General features: G+C 42.8%; 8 protein-coding genes across 10 annotated transcripts; 7 read left to right on the top strand and 1 right to left on the bottom strand.

Moving 5' to 3' along the window:
* Window positions 1-1,745: 1,745 nt before the first annotated feature.
* Window positions 1,746-9,418, top strand: LOC108026511 (melanization protease 1). Of its 3 annotated transcripts, XM_050887469.1 has the most exons (6): window positions 1,746-1,863; window positions 2,185-2,325; window positions 2,391-2,820; window positions 6,189-6,306; window positions 8,007-8,592; window positions 8,975-9,418. In XM_050887469.1, the coding sequence occupies exons 4-6, from the start codon at window positions 6,216-6,218 to the stop codon at window positions 9,369-9,371; spliced, it is 1,074 nt and encodes a 357-aa protein (XP_050743426.1). In that variant the 5' UTR covers window positions 1,746-1,863; window positions 2,185-2,325; window positions 2,391-2,820; window positions 6,189-6,215; the 3' UTR covers window positions 9,372-9,418. The 3 variants fall into 3 exon arrangements, with proteins under 3 accessions (XP_050743426.1, XP_050743427.1, XP_016952946.1); XM_050887470.1 differs by lacking the exon at window positions 1,746-1,863 and having other exon boundaries at window positions 2,049-2,325; window positions 2,394-2,820; XM_017097457.3 differs by lacking the exon at window positions 1,746-1,863 and having other exon boundaries at window positions 2,049-2,325; window positions 6,201-6,306.
* Window positions 9,419-11,331: 1,913 nt separating this feature from the next.
* LOC108026919 (peptidyl-prolyl cis-trans isomerase 6) lies at window positions 11,332-12,774 on the top strand. The gene is made up of 3 exons (XM_017098130.3): window positions 11,332-11,497; window positions 11,639-11,763; window positions 12,175-12,774. The coding sequence occupies exons 1-3, from the start codon at window positions 11,408-11,410 to the stop codon at window positions 12,575-12,577; spliced, it is 618 nt and encodes a 205-aa protein (XP_016953619.1). The 5' UTR covers window positions 11,332-11,407; the 3' UTR covers window positions 12,578-12,774.
* Window positions 12,775-13,604: 830 nt separating this feature from the next.
* Window positions 13,605-15,744, top strand: LOC108026968 (UDP-glycosyltransferase UGT5). Its single transcript, XM_017098184.3, has 4 exons — window positions 13,605-13,854; window positions 14,003-14,164; window positions 14,219-14,306; window positions 14,360-15,744. The coding sequence occupies exons 1-4, from the start codon at window positions 13,852-13,854 to the stop codon at window positions 15,694-15,696; spliced, it is 1,590 nt and encodes a 529-aa protein (XP_016953673.1). The 5' UTR covers window positions 13,605-13,851; the 3' UTR covers window positions 15,697-15,744.
* A 776-nt stretch (window positions 15,745-16,520) lies between these two features.
* LOC108026526 (40S ribosomal protein S24) lies at window positions 16,521-17,511 on the top strand. The gene is made up of 2 exons (XM_017097473.3): window positions 16,521-16,687; window positions 16,936-17,511. Exon 2 carries the CDS (start codon window positions 16,946-16,948, stop codon window positions 17,339-17,341), a length of 396 nt encoding a protein of 131 aa, XP_016952962.1. The 5' UTR covers window positions 16,521-16,687; window positions 16,936-16,945; the 3' UTR covers window positions 17,342-17,511.
* Window positions 17,512-18,298: 787 nt separating this feature from the next.
* LOC108026847 (zinc finger Ran-binding domain-containing protein 2) lies at window positions 18,299-19,660 on the top strand. The gene is made up of 3 exons (XM_017098025.3): window positions 18,299-18,543; window positions 18,623-18,933; window positions 18,986-19,660. The coding sequence occupies exons 1-3, from the start codon at window positions 18,443-18,445 to the stop codon at window positions 19,426-19,428; spliced, it is 855 nt and encodes a 284-aa protein (XP_016953514.1). The 5' UTR covers window positions 18,299-18,442; the 3' UTR covers window positions 19,429-19,660.
* Window positions 19,594-20,685, bottom strand: LOC108026848 (28S ribosomal protein S15, mitochondrial). The gene is made up of 3 exons (XM_017098026.3): window positions 20,404-20,685; window positions 20,213-20,346; window positions 19,594-20,154 (listed from the first exon to the last, which is right to left on the bottom strand). Exons 1-3 carry the CDS (start codon window positions 20,607-20,609, stop codon window positions 19,652-19,654), a joined length of 843 nt encoding a protein of 280 aa, XP_016953515.1. The 5' UTR covers window positions 20,610-20,685; the 3' UTR covers window positions 19,594-19,651.
* A 49-nt stretch (window positions 20,686-20,734) lies between these two features.
* LOC108026846 (cyclin-dependent kinase 9) lies at window positions 20,735-22,378 on the top strand. The gene is made up of 4 exons (XM_017098024.3): window positions 20,735-21,031; window positions 21,093-21,177; window positions 21,236-21,493; window positions 21,556-22,378. The coding sequence occupies exons 1-4, from the start codon at window positions 20,847-20,849 to the stop codon at window positions 22,240-22,242; spliced, it is 1,215 nt and encodes a 404-aa protein (XP_016953513.1). The 5' UTR covers window positions 20,735-20,846; the 3' UTR covers window positions 22,243-22,378.
* Window positions 22,379-22,514: 136 nt separating this feature from the next.
* Window positions 22,515-24,455, top strand: LOC108026755 (alkylated DNA repair protein alkB homolog 8). The gene has a single exon (XM_017097886.3). It carries the CDS (start codon window positions 22,551-22,553, stop codon window positions 24,393-24,395), a length of 1,845 nt encoding a protein of 614 aa, XP_016953375.1. The 5' UTR covers window positions 22,515-22,550; the 3' UTR covers window positions 24,396-24,455.
* Window positions 24,456-24,777: the final 322 nt, after the last annotated feature.

Genomic DNA, 24,777 nt, shown 5'->3' with positions numbered 1-24,777 from the left:
TCTCCAGGTAGTTGATGTAGATCACACCTTGTGAATCCCAAAAAACGGTGGCCATCACCTTTCCGGCCGATGGGACAGTGCTCGCCTTCTTCGAAGCAGGTTCGCCGGGCGAAGTCCACTGTTTCGACTATTCCTTTCTCTCTGGTGGTTACCAGTGGATCCATGTTTCGTCGACGGTGACGAAACAACGCAGAAACTCCTTTCTCTGCGATTGTGACGCCATCGAGCGGTGTGAGGCTTAGTACTTTTCGGACTGCCCTCGTCTTTTAAAGGCATTTTTATGTTTAATATTTGGCAAGAAAAGCATATGATTCCCTTGCACTATTTCTACCAAATCTTTAATGCAATGTGATAAGAAAAGAAAAAGTGTTAATTAAATATATATTTTTATTTTGCTTTTCATCACTGCTCCTATCATACGTTCGCGCCCGAAAAAGTAATTTTATTTTAATATAATTTAAGAATTTTGAAAAAAAAGTACAGCGGGCTATAGTTAAACCTTACAAATTAAAATGCTTTTCGATTTTTATACCCTTGCAGAGGGTATAATGATTTCAATCAGAAGTTTGTAAAGCAGTGAAGAAGCCGTTTCCGAGCTTATAAAGTATATATACTCTTGATCAGCGTCACTAGACAAGTCGATCTAGCCATGTCCTTCTGTCCGTCCGTCTGTCCGTCCATCTGTCCGTCTATCTGCCCGTTTCTACTTAAACTAGTCCCTCAGATTTAAAGCTACCGGGCTGAAACTTTCCAAAAGGAATTTCGAATTAAATTTTATAAAAATCAGACGATTATATCACATAGCTGCCATAGAAATGATCGGAAAATTAGTGGTAAAATAGTATGATCAAGAAGGAAGTTAATTTCGGCAAGCCGAAGTTTGTATACCCTTGCAGTCATAAAAAATAATCAATAATTTTATTAAATTGAATTCGAAACCCTTAAAAAATATAAAAATTTATATTCCCAATATTATAAGATATTATGTCATATTCAAGATCAACCCGGGCACCCAGAGCTCCACGTCGCACGTCCTCGTTTGGCAGACGGAGAGCCTGCTGCCCATCATGGAGTTCAAGCTCAAGTTCCGGCAGACTCCGTCGAACAATGTCACAGATGAAATTAAATAGTTCTTGTAAGAATTTGAAAATTATTATTAGCAAAATTTTTAAAAGCCCTTAGTTTATTTAAACCCATTGGTGGGAAAATAATATGAAGAAAATGATAGCTTTGGGGCTTTTTGACATATTATCTTATAATATTAGGAATATCATTTTTTATATTTTTAAGAACTTCAAATTCAATTTAATAAAAATCGGACTTCTCTAACATATAGATGTCAAAAAAATGGTCTGAAAAAAAAAAATAAAATTTTTTTCAATATCACTGAAGTCGGCAACAATCCTTAAACATTTTACATGGTGTTACTAAAGTTGCTTATTTCTTATAACTGCAAGGCTATACAAACTTCAGCTTGCCAGTGTCAATTTCCTTTCTTGTTTACTTTATCTTCTCTCAGGCCTTACATTAATTATTAATTATAATTATTCACTTTTAAACTAATCGTCTAACTTAAAATGCCCTCCAAATATTTCGTGCCACGTCGCAGCCCTGGCATTTCTGTATGTTTGCGTTTCTTTGTGAATTTTCGATCATATGTTTTCCTTCGATTGTAAGAGGCTTCACGCAAAATGAATGTTTAAAAATAATTTTGCTTATATTTTTAATGATTTATAGAAGGTGACAATATCAAAACCAAGAAGAAAGAAAAGTATAAGCAAAATTACTTTTGAAAAATTATTGTTGCAATTACTATTAGTTTTGTTTGGAGAAACTTTTTGCAACAAACATTTAAACAGCATGGTCAGTATTATCATTTATATGTATTAACACGTATGAAATTATTTTTCTTAATACTAGAAAAAACGACCTAAAAAAGAAATTGCCCCAAAATTAGGAATTTTTGAAAAAAGAATCCTAAAATCCTATATATATATATGTAGGTTTTTTATTATGGTTCATTTTTCTAAAATGCTTATTTTTAGGACGATTTCAAATCGGCATAGAAAATATGTTTTAGGGTTAATTTCTCTAAATTGCATAATTCCTACAAATATTTAACAATATAGTCTATTTGGCTGAAATTAAACATACATTGTTTTTGTTCGTGGGAATATTTCTTAGACCCCAACCAATTCAAATATGAACGGTCTTTGCCCGTTGACTATTGCGCTGTATGTGTGGTGTAGCGGTAGTGCTCCCGACTAGGACATCAGCGGTCGTGAGTACGATTCTTGCAGCGACGACAAATAATTTGCTCATAAGGTAAGCCGCATCGGTAATTTCCTTGATTATCTATTTAATGACTATTTTTCTTTCATTATATTTAGCAGTTTAATAACATGCGTTGCGCGGGCATTTCTTACCACAATTTGAGAGGACAAATGTCTGCGCGCACTAGTGCGGTGCGGTGCGGCGCGGAGCCTCGCTGTTTTTACCGCGCAGCGAAGTCCGCACACTGAAGCGGCGCGTCTCGGTCCGACGCAGGGCGATACCGCGTGAATGCTCGAAGAAGCATCCGAGCGGCGTTTGCCTCTCCGATATTTTGTATTCTCGGAATCCTTCGGCTATTATCGACAATCGAACAAAGAAGTCAAAATGAAATCGAATGTATCGATAACAGTACATACATTGGTTTTGCACTTGTTGCGGTGTTATTCGAAATCGAAATTAAGGTGTGTAACTCTATAACGATTTTTAAATAAAATAAAAAAAATAGAAGGCAAAATTGAAAAACCACTCCAAAGACGCCTTTAGGAGGTAAGTGCAGAAAAGTGCTACGAAAATCTACAGTAAGCGTCCAAAGGTTATGAGTAATGTGAAATGTTTGGGAGAAAAAGTAGTGAATGTGTAAAAGTAAAAATTTGTGATGATTTTGTGCGACCTCTCAAAATGAACAAGGAAGAACGACATAGCCAACCCTTGCAGAGGTTATACTGATTTCAGTCAGAAATATGCTGCCATACAGGCCCAAACCATGACGTCACCCCCGCCCTAGGTTTCAGGTGCTTATTTTTCAACTCATATTTGGTCGCCGACTTATATACTACCTGCAATAGAAAGAAGACTTTTGGGAAAGTTTCAGCCCGATAGCTTTCAAACTGAGAGACTAGTTTGCGTAGAAACGGACGGACGGACAGACGGACATGCCTAGATCGACCCGTCTAGTGACGCTGATCAAGAATATATATACTTTATGGGGTCGGAAACGTTTCCTTCACTACGTTGCAAACTTCAGACTGAAATCATTATACCGTCTGCAAGGGTATGACAAATTAATATTTTTATTTATTGTTTAGGGTAATTTAAGCTCTTTACAGGGCTTTCGCCACACTTTTCCTTCTCCATCACATCCGAATATTTTGAATTTGCTTTCATCACTAATTATCACTTTTTCCCAGTACTCCAAATTCCGGTCTAAATACGTTTTAGCTCTTCTCTGCAGGTTAATGCTTTTGGACGCCCGCAGAGGTAGATTCAGACGAGAAATGAGAGTCCTTATGGTTAAAGAACTTCTATCGAACATCCCACAAATATATTTAATGGAAATAAACAAATAATTTTTTTTTGTGAGAAGTTTAACTCTGTTCCCTTTGGCATTTTGCTAGAGATTTACACCAAGATGGACGCCAAAAGTTTGCGCTTTTCGCCGAATTCAGTCTTTATAATAGAAACGCAACCAAAATGACACAAAAAAAAATAATGCGCTACACCCAAAAAATACTAAAATAAAAAAAAATCATAAGTGCAACGAATACTTTTGTGAGCCTGCAAAACGGTTTATATTTGTATTTTTGACCATATCTTTTTATGGAAAGTGTTTTCTGTTTGGTTTTTTTCCATATAGTTCACAAAATATATATCTTTGGAAACGTAAACCATTTTTTACCATTTTAAAATGGTTACTTATTCAAAATTTTCATTTTTCTCTTAACCCTCTTTGCAACGAATACTTTTGTGATTCACTGTATAAGCAGCAAAGCGATATTGTAAAGCGCCACCCACCCGTTATTACAATATATGTTATGTATATGCTATGTGGGCGGCAGACAGCTTTAAACGTTTGTGGTCGTTAAAGTGGGCGTGGCAAAATTGTTTTTTGTCAATCGATACGTACTGACGTGACAAATACAATTCCGCCAAAAGTTTTTTTCTGTGGACAGACGGATAAGGGGACAGACGAATAGACGGACATGGATTGACCCGGCTAGTGATCCTGATCAATAATATATATACCTTTTGGGGTGGGAAACGCTTCCTTTTTCCTGTTACATACTTTACGACGAATATAGTAGATCCTTTTACTCTACGAGTAACGGATATAACTAGGAAGAGCGCTATAATCGACTACCTCGACTATTATTACTTAGTTTAAGGAAGCAAAAGAGAAATTAAGATATATAAGCAGCAATAGGAAATTGTAGATCGCCACCTACCCGATATTTCAGGATATGTATGTTATGTGGGCGGCAGACAGATTTAAGCGTTTTGCCCGTTTGTGGGCATTATAGTGGGCGTGGAAAACTTTTTTGTTGGCCAATCGATGAGTAATAATGAAAGAAATACATTTCATTTAAAATTTTTTTCTATCATAAAAACGATTTACTTATTAAACACATTTTCTTATTTTTTTACATTCGGCACGCTGCACTATGGAAATTTTGACTACTTTTTGTGGCATTAATTAATAACTTAAAAACAAAACAATATTTAAAAGTTTTGTTTTTTGAATTAAGTATACAAAATTAAAGGGAAATAAAAAAATACATATAGGCGTAATCCCGCATTAAAAAAAAAAAATATTTTTTAAAAGCTTAAACAAAAAAAAAATTTTAATTGTTTTTTTTTATAAAAAGACCAAACCTTAAATAAAAAAATATACTGCTATTTTTTCCCCGATTTTTTAGGAAAAATCGCAATTTTACTTTTTATTACCATTATAATTCTTAAAAAATACTAGATTTTTTATATCTACGTTAAGTAAGTGAAATGATGTTGTAAAATATTTTAAAAATAATTAATATTTAATAACAACGAAAGTTGCTTACTGTTTTTTTTAAACCTACGTTGGAAGTGAAACTTCCCAGACAAAAATGCAGGCCAAATTTTAGAGAATGTGCGCAAAAGTGCACTTTTACACTAATTGAGCCAATAAGAATTAAATGCTCTACAAGATAAAAAAAATTTTTGCAGTTATAAGAAATAATCAACTTTAGTAAATAATTTTTTCATATTATTTTCCCACTAATTTCCCGGTTGTTCCTATTACAGCTATATGATATAGTCGTCCGATTTTGATAAAATTTAATTCTAATTAAAAAATGTTATTTTCTACCTTAGAAGATTATATGTTTAAAAACACCGAAGATATAATTTTTTTTAATTTTTTCCCCGATAGTTCCTATGGGAGCTATAAGATATAGTTGTCCGATCCGGCTGGTTATATACTACCTGCAATAGAAAGAAGACTTTTGGGAAAGTTTCAGCCCTATAGCTTCAAAATTGAGAGACTAGTTTGCGTAGAAACGGACAGACAGACTGACAAATGGACGGACAGACGGACATGGCTAGATCGACTCGTCTAGTGACGCTGATCGAAAATATATATACTTTATGGGATCGGAAAAGTTTCCTTCACTGCGTTGCAAACTTCAGACTGAAATTATTATACCCTCTGCAAGGGTATAAAAATGGGTTTTGGCCAAAAGAGAGGTAAAATTTCCCATGTACGCTGTGCTGTACGATTTTAATAAAACGTGCCGAATGTAAAAACTTGCATTTATTTAGTAGATCGTATAAAACATGTTTGTCACAAAAGTTGATATCAGAACGTTTGTTAGCGTAGGTGCGATCTTTACCTCGTTAAGAGGTGTTCTTGTTTGATAACTAGATTTGCGTTTATTGCTTGTTTTTCTGGTTAGATATGCTTCCTTCAACCATTCTCTATATGAACAGGAATCCCCTTTAAATAGACTACAAGTTTCTTCTGGAAGATCAGACAACGTTAGAATTCATTTTGTAAAAACAAAAACTATGAAAAAAATTCGTTGATAAACAAAAATTATATTAATTTTAATGTAAATAAGGACATAAATATATGCGACAAAAACTACAAATATATATACCAGTTTTCTTTACAGCTTTCGCGAATCGACATGTTATTCGGGACCAAAGCGTTCATGTTGTTACTGCTGCAGTCTCTTTATATGATACCTTCAGATGGACGAATTTGGAATCAGTTCATAGGTATGTATATAAAAAGTCCTTTCAAAAATAAAACAAAATTTTTTTTTCCATTATATGCAACCTTAGAAGTCTAGACGTTTACTTACGTAGGTATATATTTTTAAAAGTCCTTTCATGTGTATAAAAGTTTTTTCTTTTAATACATGTTACTCGTTTACCCGTTTACTTCCATTATCCCTTTGCTGCTTATATACGAGTACACATCTCAATTTCAATTTTGCTTCCTTAAGCTGTGTAACGGGTATCTAATAGTCAAGGCAGTCGATTATAGCGCCCTTCCTAGTTTAGTTTTGAACTTTTTAGAGATTTACCTGGGTTTAGAAAATTTGCATGCCTTGTGATCAACTTATAAAAATGTTTTAGGATTGTTGCTAGCTTCATGATAAACTTAGCAAGATAACAGAAAAATTTAAATGCAGTATTTTAATGGGGAATACAAAAATTATTTAAAAGAAACGAAATGTGCAGTCCATTTTCATGCCGCAGCTTATTTTGTGCATTACGTTTAAAGTCAAAACATTGAACAATTAGTCCTAAAAATCGCAGTTTTTTTTATTATTTGATCATTTAAAATACTAACAAATACATATTTCTGAGCTTGGTCACACTTAAATGGCAGCACGCACAAAAATTGCCGCAGAGGTCGAGAGGTCGAGAACGAAATGGGCAAGAAGTGTAGTCCTGATACGGTGCGTCGTGTGCTGCGCGATCATAACTTCAATGGTCGAGTAGCTCGGAAGAAGCCTTTTATCAGCAAGAAAAATATTGCTGCTAAAGTCTATAAAGGAGCACATATGTATATTTACCGATTTCGTTCTGGGATGACGTTATCTTTGCTGACGAGTCAAAATTTAACATTTTTGGTTCAGATGGACGACAATTTGTGTGGCGGCGACCAAATACAGAGTTGGAAAATAAGCACCTGAAACCATGTCAAACATGGCGGGGGTCTCGTCATGGTTTGGGCCTGTATGGCAGCCTATGGCGTGGGCAACCTCATTTTTGTTGATGTCATCATGGATGCCAAAATGTACTTCAACATTTTAGAGGATAACCTACTGCAAACTGCTGAAAAAATGGACAGACGCGATCGTTTTCGATTTTACCAGGACAACGATCCGAAGCAAATTCTCTCATGTCATTATTACGCCAGCACAGTCTCCAGGTTTAAATGCGATCGAGAATTTATGGAAAAAAAGATTGAACACCGCTATGAGGAAGAGAAAGATTTCGAACAAAAGCGTTCTAAAAACTGTTCTTATGGAAGAATGCAAAAGAAACTCCAGTGGAAACCACTAAAAAGTTGGTTTCCTCCAGAAGAAATCGTCTTAAAGCTGTCCTGGTCCAGAAAGAAGGACAAACAACATTTTAGCGGTTAAATTACTTATAATAAGTTAAGTAGAATCTACTGCACGAAATAAACTGCGGCATAATACATTTTGTTTTTTTAATATTCCCTATTTAAATACTGCATTTTTATTTTTCTATTATCTTAAGCCGGAATACGGACTAGAACTTTTTTCAGGTACCTGCACGAAATAAGCTTCGAGCCACAGTATACTATTTTTTTCATTAGTTAATCCAACATTAAATTTCTACACAAAAGTTTTGTAAGTTGAAGTTGCGATCGTCGCAATCTTTTTACCTCGTGTGCTTAATATATAAATTACTCTACATAATGATACATTTTTAAATTTTAGCGAAGCATCTGCAGCATTTGATTCAACAACATCTACCAAAGTCAGCACTACTACCTTCATGTCAAGCCTATGAGATATGCACTAGTCTGAGAAATTGTCGTGACTTGTATAACGTGTATAAATCCAGTAAAGATGCCAGAAATGAAATATTAAAAGACAGAAAGTGCAGCCGTAAACGACATTTTTTTTGTTGCCCGAGACCCAGGAACTTTTTACCAACGGAAAACTGCGGAAGATCGTATAACCGAACGCAAGGCAGAGAGGCAGGACTCAACGAGTTTCCTTGGATGGCAATGCTTTTGTATGGAAAAACTGGACAAATGGAACACCATTGTGGGGGCTCCCTGATAAACAACTGGTACGTCCTGACCGCCAGCCACTGTGTCAGAGATCCTGGAAATAATGGTATAGGCGCTCCTAAAAGAGTGCGCCTGGGGGCACATAACACCAATCCCAAAAAAACCGTGCCGTTTGCTCTTCCTTATGTTGAAATCGACGTGGTGCGAGTTATACCGCATGAGAAGTACTTCCACGGTAATGTTTTTAGGAACGACATAGCCCTACTGCAACTAAAAGTGCCAGTACGGTGAGTAATTGTCTAAAATTAACAGCGATTAACAACATACAACAAATCTGATATATGCAGAGTTTTGTGACGAATAATGCTTTTCTATCATGAAAACTCTGGTCGCCATAGTTTTGACCGGTTTGTGGGCGTTAAAGGTATTGGAAAACAGTACTTCTGCAACCCATTTATGATATCTTTTACGATCAGCTTCTAATACTAACATCGGCTTAATATTGGTAAACCCGCTTCACTAAAGATAATAAAAAGGACCTCCGCACACGTAAAAATAGAAAGGGAAAGTTTATCCCTATTAGCTAACGTTTTTGGTCACCATTCAGGTACATAATACAGCAGCTAAATGGTTGATAGCATTTCACTGATTTAATGTTTGTCGCATTAGTTTTTCAGCGGCAATCAAACCGATTTGCCTTCCGACCTTACAAGCTGTACCTTCGGGCCGCATTTTTGAAGCAGCCGGCTGGGGAAACCAAAGTTCAGTATTAAGGCGCAGCTTCCTTAAGGAAAACAATCCAAATGGATATCAATGTAAACGACTGGCTTGTGACTCAAAATCTCAAATCTGTGCAGGCGGAGATCAGGACGGAAATGACACCTGTGAAGGGGATTCCGGAGGTCCCCTAATGGACACCACATCACGACGGAAAGAAAATGTAATTTTTTTGGCCGGCATCATATCTTATGGATATTCTCAGCGCGGACAAAAAAACAAGCCATCTATTTACACAAAAACTGAACACTACCTCGAATGGATATCGTCTAAATTGGCCAAAAATTGAAATCAAACAAAAGTACCTCTTAACGATTTAAAAATAAGGTAGCAATCGCACCTTCAACTAACAAAAGTTCTGATATTAACATTTGTGACGAAAATGTTTTATATGATCTGCTAAATAAATATACTTTAAAATGGGACATTTTACTGCAATTCTTGTATGTCAAAAGTTGAGGAATATCAAAAACTTTCTTATTTTAAGCTATTTAACATCATCTTAATTCATTGTAATTCTTAAACGTTGGTATTTAGACAGATTATATCTTACGTCACATAGCACGAGCCTACAAAATGTTTTCTCGTTAATCTAGCTGGTATTTCCAGAATTGGTAAAACTTGTATTTTGAACTCTTTAACCTTGTATAAAGATTTAGGACCCTAAAATAACGTTTTGTGACAAACTGCCAAACAGATCCAATTACGTAAATTTTCCCAAACCAATTGATTTGTTTTCAAGTCTTGCAATCCAAACATCCTTTTTTTCGCATTACCTTTAGATTGTATCACTCGTAACAATCGGACAATCACAGTAGATTATTAATTCTTCGTCCAGAGCGGTTCAGTTTTTTTATGAAAGTTTTTGCTTTATGTATTACAAAAAACTTTTAACAAAAAGTAACAAGTTTTGTACAATTTTTAAGGAATGTATTTCTTCTTCTTTCATTTTCCCGTACGTGTGCAGCCGAATTTTCTACATTCTTGCAGAGAGGTTACCAACATTTTAAGATATTGTTTAATATTAATTCACTACCGTATAAGTTTACTAAAAACGAAACATAACTTTTTTTATTTAAGAAAAAGTCTAAAATATTTAATCTGCCCAAGAGTAGAGTAGTTAATATGTCAAAAAACACCGAACTTATGTTTTTTTACAGTTTTTTTTATATTTTGTTAATTATTTGTATGGGATCTATGTAATATAGTTTTCTGATCCAACTCGTTTCGACTGCAATAGAATTGCCTCTTTCTGGAAGGTTCCATCTCGACATTTTACAACTGAGGACAAGTTTGTTTAAAAACGGACAGGCGGACGAGGATGGATCGACTCCTCTAGCGAAAATATAAGGATGTATACTCTATGTGGTCGTGCAAATCTCTATTTTATTCTATTCGCATGCAATAAAATTTCTTGTATAAAAAAACTGAAAGCAGAAATAACTGTTTTCAATGGTAATTAATTTCTATTTTCACTGAATAAAAAAAATCTTGTTAAAAGTAAGGAGTATTTGTGTATTTCTACCGATCTGGCAAGTTTACCGACCCCGATTTACGCTTCCAGGTTAGCTTTGTGGTTCATGTCTTGTACCCAATGGTTCAGTTCCTGGATTAAATGGTTTTTCTTTATTTTTTGATTTGATTTTTTTAATTTTCCCCCCTTTAAAGCAATTTTATCAAAAAGAATGTGTTTAATTTTGATAACTTTTTTACAGACCTCTCCTTAGAAAGTCCGTCCCCAATTCGGCCATGCTTTGCATATGGCACAACCTTTGTGGGAGGAGATGTTTCTAAAGCAGTAGTAGTGTTGGGACTTGCGCTAAACCTATCTAGATTGTTGGTTCCCAAAAAGCAAGAAAATATAAATGGAAATAGCCCCCTTGTTCCAAATTCCACCACTCTATTTTCCGACGCTAATTTGACGAACTGCAGTTCGTTAACGATAATCATTTTAATATATTTCAGAAATGAAAATAGGATCGGTCGGTATACGCCGTGGCATTGCCAACTCCAGCCGAAACGTAAGTGTCACTGTTAAATTTTAATTTTGGAAATCGCTGGAAAACAGCGCCACTGTGGCGAAAAGGGGAACCGGTTCCGGAAAGAGAGCGCGGGAATAGAAATGGAAGACATGGAAGACTTCGACGTTGGGCGAGCTAATCGATGTTACGATTTACCGATAATTCGAATCGATGTTGCAATTAACCGATAATTCGAATCGATGTTACCGTTCGATGCCTTCAATCGATGACCCGATGATTCCGATGACACGCACCTCTACGAATCAGCCGAAAAATAATTCAATCGCAAAAAGTTTTCCGAGCCATGAAGTTGTTCCTATCCGTGTGCGTGGTGGCCCTGGTGGCCGGCATCGTCGTGGCCGACGACAGCAAGGGACCCAAAGTGACCGAGAAGGTGGGTGCCTCTTGTTTTCAGTCCTGCCCCTTTCCCGGAATGGTTCCACCTACACTGCCCAACTATGCTATACATACACATCCGCTGCGCCGTAAATCAGTGAGATGATTTGTTAATAATAAACCAATTGTGCTTGCGTAGGTGTTCTTTGACATCACCATTGGCGGTGAGCCCGCTGGCCGCATCGAAATCGGTCTGTTCGGCAAGACCGTCCCGAAGACGGTGGAGAACTTCAAGGAGCTGGCCCAGAAGCCCGAGGGCGAAGGGTGAGTACGGGCACTCAATGCCTCAGTGTCGTGTATGTGGGGTACCAGGTACCGCTGGGTCAGGCGAAAGATGCCGCTGATTAACGGCACTCGCACACCGGGGACTACGAGTCTTTGTAGGTTATAGCGGGGCTCTCGGATTGAAGCCATTACGTGGCGTTCGAGCGACCAATCGTCGGCTGACAAAGCAAATCTCACGAGTAGTTGGGACTAATGGGTTGACAAAGAGCGCTATCCGGGCTTAATCCTCTCTGCTACGCCGCAGATGCAGTCGAAGAATTCATTTCAATTAGTTTTTACGCATTTATCAACCCAATAGACTGCGGTCCGGTTTTTAAGGCAAAATGCAAGCCGGGTACTTGGCCAAAAGTATAGGCAGCCACCTAAATGTATCCACCTTGTTCTTCGCAGCTACAAGGGCAGCAAGTTCCACCGCATCATCAAGGACTTCATGATCCAGGGCGGCGACTTCACCAAGGGCGATGGCACCGGCGGACGCTCCATCTACGGCGAGCGCTTCGAGGATGAGAACTTCAAGCTGAAGCACTACGGCGCCGGCTGGTTGAGCATGGCCAACGCTGGCAAGGACACCAACGGATCCCAGTTCTTCATCACCACCAAGCAGACCAGCTGGCTGGATGGACGTCACGTCGTCTTCGGCAAGATCCTGTCCGGCATGAACGTGGTGCGCAAGATCGAGAACTCGGCCACCGATGCCCGCGACCGTCCCGTCAAGGATGTGGTCATCGCCAACAGCGGCAGCATCCCCGTCGCGGAGGCCTTCTCCGTGGCCAAGGCCGATGCCACCGACTAAACTGGCTAGGAGCGCCTCATCGTCCATCAGCAAACATAACCGATTTGATTTAAGCAAACGCATAATCGATTTTTCCAGACATTTGCATTTACCATAGCTCGCCATGATTATTTACATTTTGTTCCGTAAGCAAGTATCAGTGCTCAACTAAAAGAAAAGAAATGGCATAAATAAAGAAAATTGTGTGTGATAAAGGAGATGAAGAATCATTCTTTCTCCAGCTCTTTGCTCTTTGTGTGTCTACACCATAATGCCGGTGGTGCTCAGGTTCATTGAACCGGTTTTGGACCCCTTCCTCCGCTTTCTTCTTTTGGCGACTTCCCTTAGTGGCAACCGGTTTTTGCCTTCCCCGCCAATTTGCTTGCCTTTGCACTTATGTTCTGCTGTTCCCGATTTAGAGTGTTGTTCCCTTTTGCTGTTGATCAACAACGTTCAGTTTGTCACATTTTTCTGATTTGCACATTTGCGGCAATTAAAGTACACACAGCTGAATATTTACGTATGTATGTGCCCCTCTTTCCCCAGTTTGTTTGGGCTGCTGGGCCGTAATTGGACATGATTGAAGGAACAGCTGCGAGGCTGTTTCTGGAGAAATGTATTTATCCTAATGGCCGTTTAGAGTAGGTCACAAAGTTAGAACTGCCTGGTTTCATAGGCAACCATTGAAATCCGAAAAAACATCTAGAGATCCTACAAATAAAGACCCCAAATCAGCTCCCATTGTAAGTGTAACTAGAAGAAGGTATATTTAGATCTTTTGCCAGACGCGGATGAGTTTGCAAAAGGTGCAATTAGCCATGGCTCTCAAGCATAGAAGTATTGTACAATTGTGCATATGTGAACAATCCTAACTCCTCACACCCTCTTCTTGGAGCGGAGGAACAATAAACTCAAGAGACGGTCTCGTATCGCTCAACTGGGGGAACTGTACGAGTATACATCTATGGTGGTGCATTGTACCCCTTTCCGAGGCCCCGCAATCGCTCTGTGTACGTTAACGAGAGCAATAGGATCCATACACAGGGCGTATGTGTTGGGGTCTGGTGGCAGTCTCATGTGCCACACATGTTCCAGTGACCACAGCGTTTCTTAGATTATATTCCCGGGAGCAATCAGTTGAGTGCTTTGCTTTTCGAGGGGAGTCGAGGCGAAGGAGAGATTAGTTCAGTCTGATTCGTTTTCTCAATACAACCGGAGGAATTTTCCAGACGAATGCAGTTGAATATCGGCCGGAACTTAATTAGTATACCTCGCTGATAGTTAAATTACGAAACATGGTTGGTACGCGGGTCCAAGAAGTTATGAAAAAGTCATCCGAACAGCCTGACAACCGGCAGACTGATAAGACTCGTCGGGGAATCTGTTATTGGATGATGTGTACTTTCGGAAGTGACCTAATTGTGAGTTGTAAATTGTGCTCCCCAGGAATCTCAATGGAATCGGTGGATGTTGCTGACTCTTTTTGGCCTAGTGCTGGGTCAGGCTTCGCAGGCTGCCAAGATCCTAGTCCTGTTTCCCCACGCCAGCGAGGGTCACTTCGCAGTAATGCGGACCCTGGTGTCGGAACTGGCCAGTCGAGAGCACATGGTGAGTGGTAGTCCTCGTATAAATTGAATGCCATTGATGGGTTTCCTCTCACAGATTGAAGTCTATACGGGGCATGGCTTGGGAGAAACCCTAGACAATGTGACGGAAACGGTGACCGCGGAATATCCCTTTTGGAGCGAGTGTAAGTAGTTTAATCGAGTAATGTCCTGCCACCCTAATGTCATACCCAAACAGTGCAAAAACATGCGGCGCCCAGGGGAAACCTCGCTGATCTCGGTCGCCTACCCACTGAGGCTCTTCGCCAGTCGCTGGCCAGCGTGGGAGCCCGCGCCCTGGATCACTTCCTCGCCCAGGAGCCCATCCAGAAACTGCTGAAGATGTCCTACCTCGAGTTCGACTTTGATGTGATCCTTGTGGACTACTTCTACACGGAGGCTCTGCTGGCCCTTGGAGCTCTTCATCAGAGGCCAGTTGTGGGAATCATTTCCACAGACTTTGGCAACTACATGGACGCCGTGCAGGAGTCACTGGTTCCCGCCGCCTGCACCCCCATCGATTCCGAGCGGGACTTGCCCCAGTTGGGCTTCTCCGAGCGATTAGGCAATATCCGGGAGTGCCTTTCCCGCAGAAAGCGGTTCATCGAGGATCACTATGGCGGACAGGAGCAGCTGGTGGCCAAGTACTTTAAGCTGCAGCACTCGATCCCCGAACTGCAGGCTAGCCAGCTATCAGTGCTCCTTCTCAACAGTCATGTGCCCTTGATGAACCCCAAAGTGAGTATCCAGCAGATCGTTCCCGCTGGAGGTCTGCATATCCGCGGTCCCAAGGAGCTGCCCTGGAACGTGAAGCGCTTCCTGGACGAGGCGCGTCCTGGAGCTATCTACGTACAGCTGGGAAATGAGCAGCCGTGTGGCCAGTTGGCCAAGGACAAGCTGGATACTCTGCTTGCCTTCTTTTCCTCCCGAAAAGAGGGCATCATCTGGACCTGTCACGATGTCAAGAAGCTGGACGGCTTGCCAAAGAATGTGATGATCCAACATGCAGTGCCTCAAATTGATATCCTGGCCCATCCGAGGGTCAAGGTCTTCCTGACCAACGGAGATCTTCTCAACCTGCAGGAGGGCATCGTGCGGAATGTGCCCATTCTGGGATTGCCCCTATTCCAGCACGAGAGGCGGAACATGGAGCTGGCCGTGCGACTGGGAGTGGGGCTGCCGCTGGAGGCGGGCAATGTGACAGCCAGCTCCCTGAACTGGGCAGTGGATAGGCTGCTCCTGGAGACACACTTCCAGTTGACGATTCGGGATGTGTCCCTGGAGTTCAGGGACCGTCCTCTTGGCGCCCTGGCCAGCGCTCTCTTCTGGGTGAACTACGTGGGTCGGCACAAGGGAGGAGCGGCCTTGAAGACTCGTGGTGTGGGCATCTCCTCCAGCCAACTGCACTTGTTCGACCTCTTTGTGTTCTATGCTGGAATCGCGACTCTAGTCGTTGCCTTGCTGGCGGCCCTGAGCTTTGGTGGCGTTTATCTTTGGAATAAGAAGAACAATTCCAAGTTGACGAAAGTAAATTAAGACTTATGTATGAAAATAAAGTGCATGCAATGCAGTTTTTTTGCAATATGAGTGTGCATTCCCAAACATATCAACAAGGTGAATGCAGAATCTGCAGAAAGTCTGTTTTTTGTCATTCAAGAACGTAAAAATGGTTTTATAAAATTTCATGGGAACTTTCCTCAGATCTCTGTAAAAGTGTATGGAACAAACACATCACTTTTTACGCTCTGCTTAGTTAAAAGAATCAATAGAATTACTTTCAATTTCAAGTCCAAATCCTTAATTCCCATGCTTTTCCATTTCCTATTGTGCACAAACAGACAGAAAATGACAACGATTTTTTAAGTTACTACCCCAGAGCGAATGGTTCTAAAATTCGTACAATTTTTTATCTAGGTTTCAATTGACTTGATTCAAGAAAATATTATTATTTTATAACAATTTAAAAATTATTTTAGAATGCTCGAGATTAAGGTGCTTTGATTTATATATATATATATATTTTTTAATGCAAAAATATAAGTAAAGGGCAAACCGTCAGTTCAGTTCAGAACTGGCAGTTTTAAACACCTACCACTTTTTCAAATTTAGCGCCAATTAAATGCGTTACGTTGCCGTCATGATTTGCTTCTTTTGCTATGGCTTGAGTCCGTTTCAACGGTTTATCAACACTGTTCAATATAACAGTTTATTAAGAGCAGCAAAAACTAAGCAAAATAACACTCTGCCTTTTAACTTCAGTTTATAAAGTGTTTGTATTTAAAACAAAAAGCTGAAAATGTTTTTTTTCAAGCAATAAATTACATTTTTAAAGTTCATAAATTGTTAGCCTACGCAACTGTATGGCAGCGCTGGTCGCTGGAAAAACATCGGTGATGCCATTCTCTGGAACTACCGATAGTATCGAATCATCGCTTTCTGTTCCATCCCCAAGGCACGGCCATCTTCCTTTCCAATAAATCGCGTTCGCAAAACGACGTGTTTAAAACCTTTTCAAGTGTTTTAAAAGGTAACTAGCCCCCAGATCTGGTTTGAAATGCAGGCCGAGATCGGCAGTAGGATGCCCCTTGCTCTGTGATTGGAGGTTGCGCCCGAGGGTGTCGTATAAACCCAGAAACGTGTCACACGTGGGGACATGGAGCACCCGTGGCCAGTGAGGTTATGTTGATCCGCTCGGTGGCGACAAAAACAATCTGCAGTGGCGAGAAATGTGTGTGAATGAAAGACCCAATCTAATCCCCTAATACCTTGTTGCAGCTCCGTCAAAATGTCCGGTACAACCGCCACCATCCGCACCCGCAAGTTCATGACCAACCGCCTGCTCGCCAGGAAACAGATGGTCTGCGATGTCCTGCACCCGGGTCTGTCGTCGGTGAACAAGACCGAGATCCGCGAGAAGCTGGCCGCCATGTACAAGGTCACCCCCGATGTGGTCTTCGCCTTCGGATTCCGCACCAACTTCGGTGGCGGCCGCTCCACGGGCTTCGCCCTCATCTACGACACCCTGGACTTCGCCAAGAAGTTCGAGCCCAAGTACCGTCTGGCCCGCCACGGCCTCTTCGAGCAGAAGAAGCAGACGCGCAAGCAGCGCAAGGAGCGCCGCAACAGGATGAAGAAGGTGCGCGGCACTGCCAAGGCCAAGATCGGCACTGGCAAGAAGTAAGCCTGATGGAGGACGTCTGTCGCTGTCCCCGACTATTCCCAAAAGCTGCTGGTTATGCGTTAGTCAAACTTTTTATCAACCATCCAACAACCGACAAAACAAAATCAGTGTTTACTTTTGGAGCGGCTTTTGTTTGTAAACTAAGGAAATAAAACTCTAAAAGTATACAAGTCCTTGTGGTTGACTGACTGGGTAAAGCGCGAGTGCAAGTGGAGATCCATTGGTTGCGAAAAATTTAAATGTAGCTATGTATTTATTTTAACTACGTGTTAGTGAAAGCCCAGATTTTCAAACTTTCTTCCTATTAAACTCAGCAGTTTAAGTATTCGTTAAATTTGTAAATATTTTTTAATCAAAATTTGTGTTCAAAGAAATGTAGAAATTGTTATAATTTCTTTAAGTAGAAATTTAAACAGCTCAAAAAATGCATTCAAATAGTTCATTGGATAGTAGCAATTATAAAAATTTCGTTGAATAATATCTTAAGCCGCTGAGTCAAAATACATTGAATTGATTGATTGGATAGAATATTTGAAAACCATTGCTCTTAACATTCGAATCTAAGCGAACAGCTTTTCAAAAGTTGGGAGAGCAACTCGTTTGATATTTATAATATTAATTGTTCTTTTATCAGCTTGAAATACTTTTTTAAACAAACAAGAAACTTTAAAATATTTTCGGTGATATGTTTCCTTTACTTTTTTTAAGAATTTGTCTTAGGACTTTCTTAATTTAATAATTATGAATTAATGAGAGAAATTTACAAAGTATTGTTTGAATATAGACTTCAGTTTCGGATCTATATTGCTATACACATGGTGGGCTTAAGTTCCCACGACAGTTGTAAAATTACTATTTTAAAGAACAAAATAGAATACCCCAAATAGAACTGTGAAATTGTGTTCTATCGGGAAGACAGTCGATGGTGCCGGCCGAAGCCAGACTATCGATAGTGGAATCGATGTTTCGGCAGCTCCAGTCCGTAGCGTATACAGAATATTATATTGGCAAAAAAAGTGTCGGTTAGATGCTGTTCCTCAGGCCTGTGGAGGACTACTTGTAGCATTATCCCTTAGCAGAGGTCTCAGCCAACGCCCAGCCATGTCCACTTCGAACGGGGGCGTGGCAGCGGGCGGAGCAGGAAGCAGCGGCGGCAGCGGAAGCGTCGCTTCGCCTGGCGATTGGATTTGCCCAGATTACGAGTGAGTGCCCGTAAAGATGCAGGGATAGCCGAACCTGGCGAGGAGTCCTGCGAGTCTCACCTTTTGCACGATTTTGCAGCTGTCGCCATCTGAACTTCGCCCGCCGATCGCAGTGCAACAAATGCGACCGCGACCGCGATGGCAGTGATAAGCCGGAGCGGGATAGGGATAGGGATCGAGATCGGGGCAACGGGAGCAGCAGCAGTAGCAGCAGCTCCAGCAAGAAGAAGCTGGGCACGGAGATTGGCAAGGCGGCGGCCGACAAGTCGCGGGGCTTGTTCAGCGCCGAGGACTGGCAGTGCAGCAAGTGCGCCAATGTGAACTGGGCACGTCGCCAGACCTGCAACATGTGCAACGCTCCCAAGTTCTCGGACGTGGAGGAGCGTACTGGTGAGTCAGCAGCACATCCTATTTTAAGCAACTCTTACAGGGTCCTTTCCAGGATTCGGCGGTGGTTACAACGATCGCGGCGTGGTGGAGTACAAGGACCGTCAGGATTCGGACAGCGAGTACGATGAGTTTGGGCGTCGCAAGAAGCGAAAGCATGGCGAGCACCGGGAGGACTCCAAGCGGGCCAGGAGGACCAGTCGAGATGAGGAGCGAAGGGAGGAGGAAGAGGATGAGGACGATGACGAGGGAGACGACGAGGATCTGTCAAAGTACGATCTGTGGGGCGACGATGAGGTCACATCCACGGAGGCCAAGAGCAAAGAGGCCATAGGCAATGGCGACAAGGGGCGCAAGGGTACTTCTCGCGACTCCACGTCTTCCGTGTCCTCCTCGTCGTCGTCTAGTTCGTCCAGCTCCAGTGACTCGTCGTCGAGCAGCTCGAGTAGCTCCAGCAGCGGCGGCAGGCGAAAACCCGGCTCGCCCGGCAGACGTTAGCTACGAATCGTACCCTTTAAGAACTTCCCTCTAATGGCATCTGTTTTCACACATTTCGAAAAGGCATTCATTTTGCCTGCTTATTTATTTGCCAGTCTGCGCTCCGATGATCATGACACGTGGTACGCTTTCCAGCTTACTCTAAAAGTATAATAAAACGTATAATTTAAGAACATCAGCATTTACATTTATTGTAAGACACCGTAACATTAAAGAATCGGGCCTAATTGAAGCCATCCTCGTTTTGTTTTTGGCTACTAGCGGCTGCCTCCGCTTGTTGTAGCTCCTTGAGTTGGGCCAGCTGCCTCTTGGAGTCGGCGATTTGCTCTTCGGTCACGGTAACGGGCACGTCGCAGGATATCTGCTCCTGCCGCACGAACTGCATCTTCTTGATGGCCTCCTCCAGGAAGGGTATTTGCTGGGCCTGCAGCTGCTTGTGGTACGCCTCCAGACGCTCCTCCTTTAGGTTTTCGCAGTAGGTGTCTGTCAACTTTTGCAGGGACTCCTTGCGGGTGATCCAGTGGAAATGTGCGGGCGGTGGCTTGTACACCAGTTCGAGCCTCTCAAGAATCCACTCGAAGCGGGGATAGTCCCAGCGTCGCAGGTACTTGAGGAACTTCTTGCGCTTGTCGATGAGCTCCTTGAGTCGCACCTTGATCATCTTATCGCGCGGATGGACATCCATGTGCTGCTGGTAACGGCGGATCACAGCAGTCATTTTGGCCACTGAAAAGGGGATTCTTCAGGGTTTATGTTCAATATTGTCACTGATAAAGGTACTTACACTTGGCCTCCATTGATCCGAAATCCTGGGCGTGCCTCTGCACCTCCTTCACCATCTCATTGCTGTAAAACCTTGTGGTCAAGTAGCTGGCATTGTTACTCAGCTTGAACTGCGACTTAACCAGTTCGTCGGCTCTACACAAATGATAACGTCATTGAAATATCTATAATTTAAAAAATGCAGCCACTTACTTCTCCAGCTCCTTGCAGTTCTTGAATTCCGGCAGCAGCTCGTCGGCTTCCAGAGGAGGCAGCTTGCCCAGGTCGCCGCTCTTCTCCGGCTTGAAGCACGCGATTTTCTCGGGGCGCACCCATTTGATTTTCAGATCCGACTTGAAGGCGTATTCCCGGACAAACTGGCGCTGTCCGGCCCGCGCTATATTCAATAGATTATTCATCAAATCGGAATTACTTCTTGGCCAAATTGACGCTAGGTTATATCACTTGGCCAGTGTGTACAAGCAAACGAGGAGTGAAAAGTGCTCAAACAGCTGTTCAGCGGATCCAGTTATCGATTTGTTATCGATAGCAACAGCTGTAGCGACACCAATTGTTGCTGGTTTTCTTTCTTTTCGTTGTCGGCTTGTTTCCTGCCTGGAATTGTGAAATCTGAAATCGTAGAGGCATTTTCCAGCATGGCGCACATGTCCCACATGCTCCAGCAGCCGTCGGCGTCGACGCCCTCCAACGTGGGCTCCAGCTCCTCGCGCACGATGTCCCTCATGGAGAAACAGAAGTACATTGAGGACTACGACTTTCCCTACTGCGACGAGAGCAACAAATACGAGAAGGTGGCCAAAATTGGCCAGGGCACCTTCGGGTAAGTCCTTAAACTGGTCATAACCAACTTTGCATAGCTAACTGTCCTCCTCCGTTTGCAGGGAGGTTTTCAAAGCTCGCGAGAAGAAGGGCAACAAGAAGTTTGTGGCCATGAAGAAGGTGCTAATGGACAACGAAAAGGAGGGCGTGCGTGTTAACTCACAGTTCTATAGAAAAAGTGAATAACCCTTGTGTGCTCCCACAGTTTCCCATCACGGCCCTTCGAGAGATTCGCATCCTGCAGCTGCTGAAGCACGAGAACGTGGTGAATCTGATCGAGATCTGCCGCACCAAGGCCACCGCCACGAATGGTTACAGATCCACCTTTTATTTGGTCTTTGACTTCTGCGAGCATGATTTGGCCGGCCTTCTGTCCAACATGAATGTCAAGTTCAGTCTGGGAGAGATCAAGAAGGTGATGCAGCAGCTGCTTAATGGCTTGTACTACATCCACAGCAACAAGGTGAGTCATCATAATATGCAGCAAGTGTGCAATGTTATGACCCCTTCCATGCCCATTTGCAGATCCTGCATCGAGATATGAAGGCTGCCAACGTGCTGATTACCAAACATGGCATTCTAAAACTGGCTGATTTTGGTTTGGCCCGCGCCTTCAGCATTCCAAAGAACGAGAGTAAGAATCGGTATACCAATCGTGTAGTTACCTTGTGGTACCGCCCGCCGGAGCTGCTGTTGGGGGACCGCAACTACGGTCCGCCCGTGGACATGTGGGGAGCCGGCTGCATCATGGCCGAGATGTGGACCCGCTCGCCCATCATGCAGGGCAACACGGAGCAGCAGCAGCTGACCTTCATCTCGCAGCTGTGCGGCTCGTTCACGCCGGACGTGTGGCCCGGAGTGGAGGAGTTGGAGCTGTACAAGTCCACTGAGCTGCCAAAGAACCAGAAGCGTCGCGTCAAGGAGCGTCTACGTCCGTATGTTAAGGATCCCACCGGCTGTGATCTGCTGGACAAACTGCTGACCCTTGACCCCAAGAAACGCATTGATGCAGACACAGCCCTCAACCACGACTTCTTCTGGACGGATCCCATGCCCAGTGACTTGAGCAAGATGCTGTCCCAGCACCTGCAGAGCATGTTCGAGTATTTGGCGCAGCCACGGCGCAGCAACCAGATGCGCAACTATCACCAGCAATTGACCACCATGAACCAGAAGCCCCAGGACAACAGTATGATCGACCGGGTCTGGTAGACTGCCAGAGGTGCACGCACCCATATATGTACTATAAGTTTCTCACTTACACCTAGCGTAGGTATCATATTAGGATTTTAAAGTGTAAAATAAACGTATTGGCATTTGCATTACCGCTTGCCCCAAAAATCCGTAACCACAATACACTATTACTGTGTCATACTTAAGGTTTAATAGATGTAGTTTTTCTTTTCTACAACGTTAAAAAAATCAAAAACCGAACCTGTTGCATTAAAGGGTATTCACCAGTTCGACTCACACCCTCAAATTTATTTGCTTTGGTGTGTACACACTGGCCTGGACGCAAAATGCACGTTGAGAAGCAGAAAAAAGTAAATAATGCCAAAAAGGCGGATAAAAAGCAGCGAAGATGTCTGGCCATTATTAAAAGCGACTGCGAGGTGACTCCAAGTGATGACCCAACCACATACCTGGCGATCCTCAACGTGGGACTGAGCAATGGACTCACCGAGGAGTGCTTGCTGCAAGCGGCGGCCACGACCGGCGGAAAAGTAACGCAAGTGGTCATGTTACCGGGAAAATCGTATTGCTTTCTGGTCAGCGCCACCGTGGAGGACTCCGAGCGCATATTTCTGGGCATGCACAACATCTCCACCATAGGGCAACATGGAACAGTGGCCTACTTGAGCTATGTAAGGGAACTACCGGCTCTTGCGGGGAAAACTGAGTGGAATAGTACACTTCCCAGCGGACTTGTGGTGATTCCGGACTTTGTCAGCGAGGAAGAGGAATCCACTCTGCTGAAGGCCATTGCTGAGGATGGAAGAACCTCCGAGGGCTCGGGAACTCTGAAGCACCGCAATGTCAAGCACTTTGGCTTTGAGTTCCTTTATGGCAGCAATAATGTGGACCCCTCTAAGCCTCTGGAGCAGCCCATACCATCAGCCTGTGATATTCTGTGGCCGCGCTTGGAAAACTCCGCTTCTACTTGGGATTGGAGCACACCAGACCAGCTGACAGTGAATGAGTACGAACCAGGTCATGGAATTCCTCCTCATGTAGACACACATAGTGCGTTTTTGGATCCCATTCTCTCGCTGTCCCTGCAATCCGATGTGGTGATGGATTTTAGGCGAGGCGAGGAATACGTCCAGGTCAGATTGCCTCGACGATCCCTGCTGATAATGTCCGGTGAGGCGCGCTATGATTGGACGCATGGCATCAGACCGAAGCACATTGATGTGGTGCCCAGTGTCTCAGGAGGTTTGACCACACAATGCCGCGGCAAGAGGACATCCTTGACATTCCGACACCTCCGAAGAGGTCCGTGCAACTGTTCGTATCCCGCGCTCTGCGATACTCGACAAACTAAGGTGCCGCAGGAGCTAACCGACTCACTGGCTGCACAGGCCGTCACTTTGGAGCAACAGAATGTCCACGCGGTGTACGATAAGATTGCTGATCACTTTAGCGAAACAAGGCACACACCCTGGCCACAAGTAGCGGAATTTTTGGATTCCTTTGATCCTCAATCCCTCGTGCTGGACATTGGCTGCGGCAATGGGAAGTATCTAGGCTGCAATCCGCTACTTCTGGCTATTGGTTGCGACCGGGCGCAGGGACTACTCGCTGTGGGCCGTCGGAAGGGACAGAATGTCTTTCGATGCGACTGTCTCCGTGTGCCTGTTCGCTCGGGGAGCATCGATGGCTGCATCAGTATAGCGGTCATTCATCACCTGGCCACTACGGAGCGTCGATTGGCTGCCCTGCGGGAAATGGCTCGGGTTCTCCGTCTTGGAGGCCGTGCTCTGGTTTATGTCTGGGCCAAGGATCAGCGAAAGAATGACAAGAAATCCGCTTACCTCCGGCAAAACAAGGCAGTAAATAAGGAACGCAGCACCGAGCAGCAACAACGTCAGAAGCAGCACCAGGAACTGGAGCAGCAGCTGCCTAACAATACACCACTCCCTGTGCACACCAATCGCACGGAGTTCCAGCAGCAGGACTTACTAGTGCCGTGGAAGACCAAGGATGAGCAGAAGACCACATATCTGCGCTACTACCACGTCTTCGAGGAGCAGGAGCTGGAGCACCTGGTGTCCCAGCTGGCAGAAGTAAAGTTAACTAAAAGCTACTACGACGAGGGCAATCATTGTGTAATCTTCGAGAAGATCTCGAAAGAATCTTTATGAAAAGTTACATACATGTAATTCGTTTATTTGATTTCAAAAATACACATTCACACAGTTTTACTTTTGTTTTGTGTTAGCGAATTGAACGTAAACTAGAACTTAGTTAAGCTTACAGCTGACCCATCCAAATGATGTTCTATTTATTGTAGCTTTGGACCATAAATTGACAATTCCTTAATAACAACGTTTGTGTTCCACTGAAGAGTTATCCAGTTGCCGTAGGTACAAGTGCAATGTGTATTTACATGTTGTTGTATTTCATTATTCAAACGAACTGGATAGGATAGAGTTCAAGTGCCTAACGCGTAGGTGGATAGATAAAATTGGAGTACCATAACTAAATGTATAGAAACTACCTAAATCAGTGAGCAGGAGCAAATGG

Source organism: Drosophila biarmipes, chromosome 2R (genome assembly GCF_025231255.1).
Source record: "Drosophila biarmipes strain raj3 chromosome 2R, RU_DBia_V1.1, whole genome shotgun sequence".
Lineage (NCBI taxonomy): Eukaryota > Metazoa > Arthropoda > Insecta > Diptera > Drosophilidae > Drosophila > Drosophila biarmipes.
Note: the sequence above shows the minus strand (reverse complement) of the source record. Positions and strands in the feature narration are given on the sequence as shown.

Excerpts from the sequence above, each read along its gene's own strand:
- LOC108026511 (XM_050887469.1), top strand. The coding sequence starts at position 6,216 with ATGTTATTCGGGACCAAAGCGTTCATGTTGTTACTGCTGCAGTCTCTT. Across the intron at positions 6,307-8,006 it reads AATTTGGAATCAGTTCATAG|CGAAGCATCTGCAGCATTTG; the intron begins GTATGTATATAA and ends TTTAAATTTTAG. Across the intron at positions 8,593-8,974 it reads CAACTAAAAGTGCCAGTACG|TTTTTCAGCGGCAATCAAAC; the intron begins GTGAGTAATTGT and ends TTGTCGCATTAG.
- LOC108026919 (XM_017098130.3), top strand. The coding sequence starts at position 11,408 with ATGAAGTTGTTCCTATCCGTGTGCGTGGTGGCCCTGGTGGCCGGCATC. Across the intron at positions 11,498-11,638 it reads GACCCAAAGTGACCGAGAAG|GTGTTCTTTGACATCACCAT; the intron begins GTGGGTGCCTCT and ends GTGCTTGCGTAG. Across the intron at positions 11,764-12,174 it reads CAGAAGCCCGAGGGCGAAGG|CTACAAGGGCAGCAAGTTCC; the intron begins GTGAGTACGGGC and ends TGTTCTTCGCAG.
- LOC108026968 (XM_017098184.3), top strand. Across the intron at positions 14,165-14,218 it reads TGGCCAGTCGAGAGCACATG|ATTGAAGTCTATACGGGGCA; the intron begins GTGAGTGGTAGT and ends TTCCTCTCACAG. Across the intron at positions 14,307-14,359 it reads ATATCCCTTTTGGAGCGAGT|TGCAAAAACATGCGGCGCCC; the intron begins GTAAGTAGTTTA and ends ATACCCAAACAG.
- LOC108026526 (XM_017097473.3), top strand. The coding sequence starts at position 16,946 with ATGTCCGGTACAACCGCCACCATCCGCACCCGCAAGTTCATGACCAAC.
- LOC108026847 (XM_017098025.3), top strand. The coding sequence starts at position 18,443 with ATGTCCACTTCGAACGGGGGCGTGGCAGCGGGCGGAGCAGGAAGCAGC. Across the intron at positions 18,544-18,622 it reads TGGATTTGCCCAGATTACGA|CTGTCGCCATCTGAACTTCG; the intron begins GTGAGTGCCCGT and ends ACGATTTTGCAG. Across the intron at positions 18,934-18,985 it reads GGACGTGGAGGAGCGTACTG|GATTCGGCGGTGGTTACAAC; the intron begins GTGAGTCAGCAG and ends GGTCCTTTCCAG.
- LOC108026848 (XM_017098026.3), bottom strand. The coding sequence starts at position 20,609 with ATGAATAATCTATTGAATATAGCGCGGGCCGGACAGCGCCAGTTTGTC. Across the intron at positions 20,347-20,403 it reads AACTGCAAGGAGCTGGAGAA|AGCCGACGAACTGGTTAAGT; the intron begins GTAAGTGGCTGC and ends TCATTTGTGTAG. Across the intron at positions 20,155-20,212 it reads CGGATCAATGGAGGCCAAGT|TGGCCAAAATGACTGCTGTG; the intron begins GTAAGTACCTTT and ends TCCCCTTTTCAG.
- LOC108026846 (XM_017098024.3), top strand. The coding sequence starts at position 20,847 with ATGGCGCACATGTCCCACATGCTCCAGCAGCCGTCGGCGTCGACGCCC. Across the intron at positions 21,178-21,235 it reads TGGACAACGAAAAGGAGGGC|TTTCCCATCACGGCCCTTCG; the intron begins GTGCGTGTTAAC and ends GTGCTCCCACAG. Across the intron at positions 21,494-21,555 it reads ACTACATCCACAGCAACAAG|ATCCTGCATCGAGATATGAA; the intron begins GTGAGTCATCAT and ends GCCCATTTGCAG.
- LOC108026755 (XM_017097886.3), top strand. The coding sequence starts at position 22,551 with ATGCACGTTGAGAAGCAGAAAAAAGTAAATAATGCCAAAAAGGCGGAT.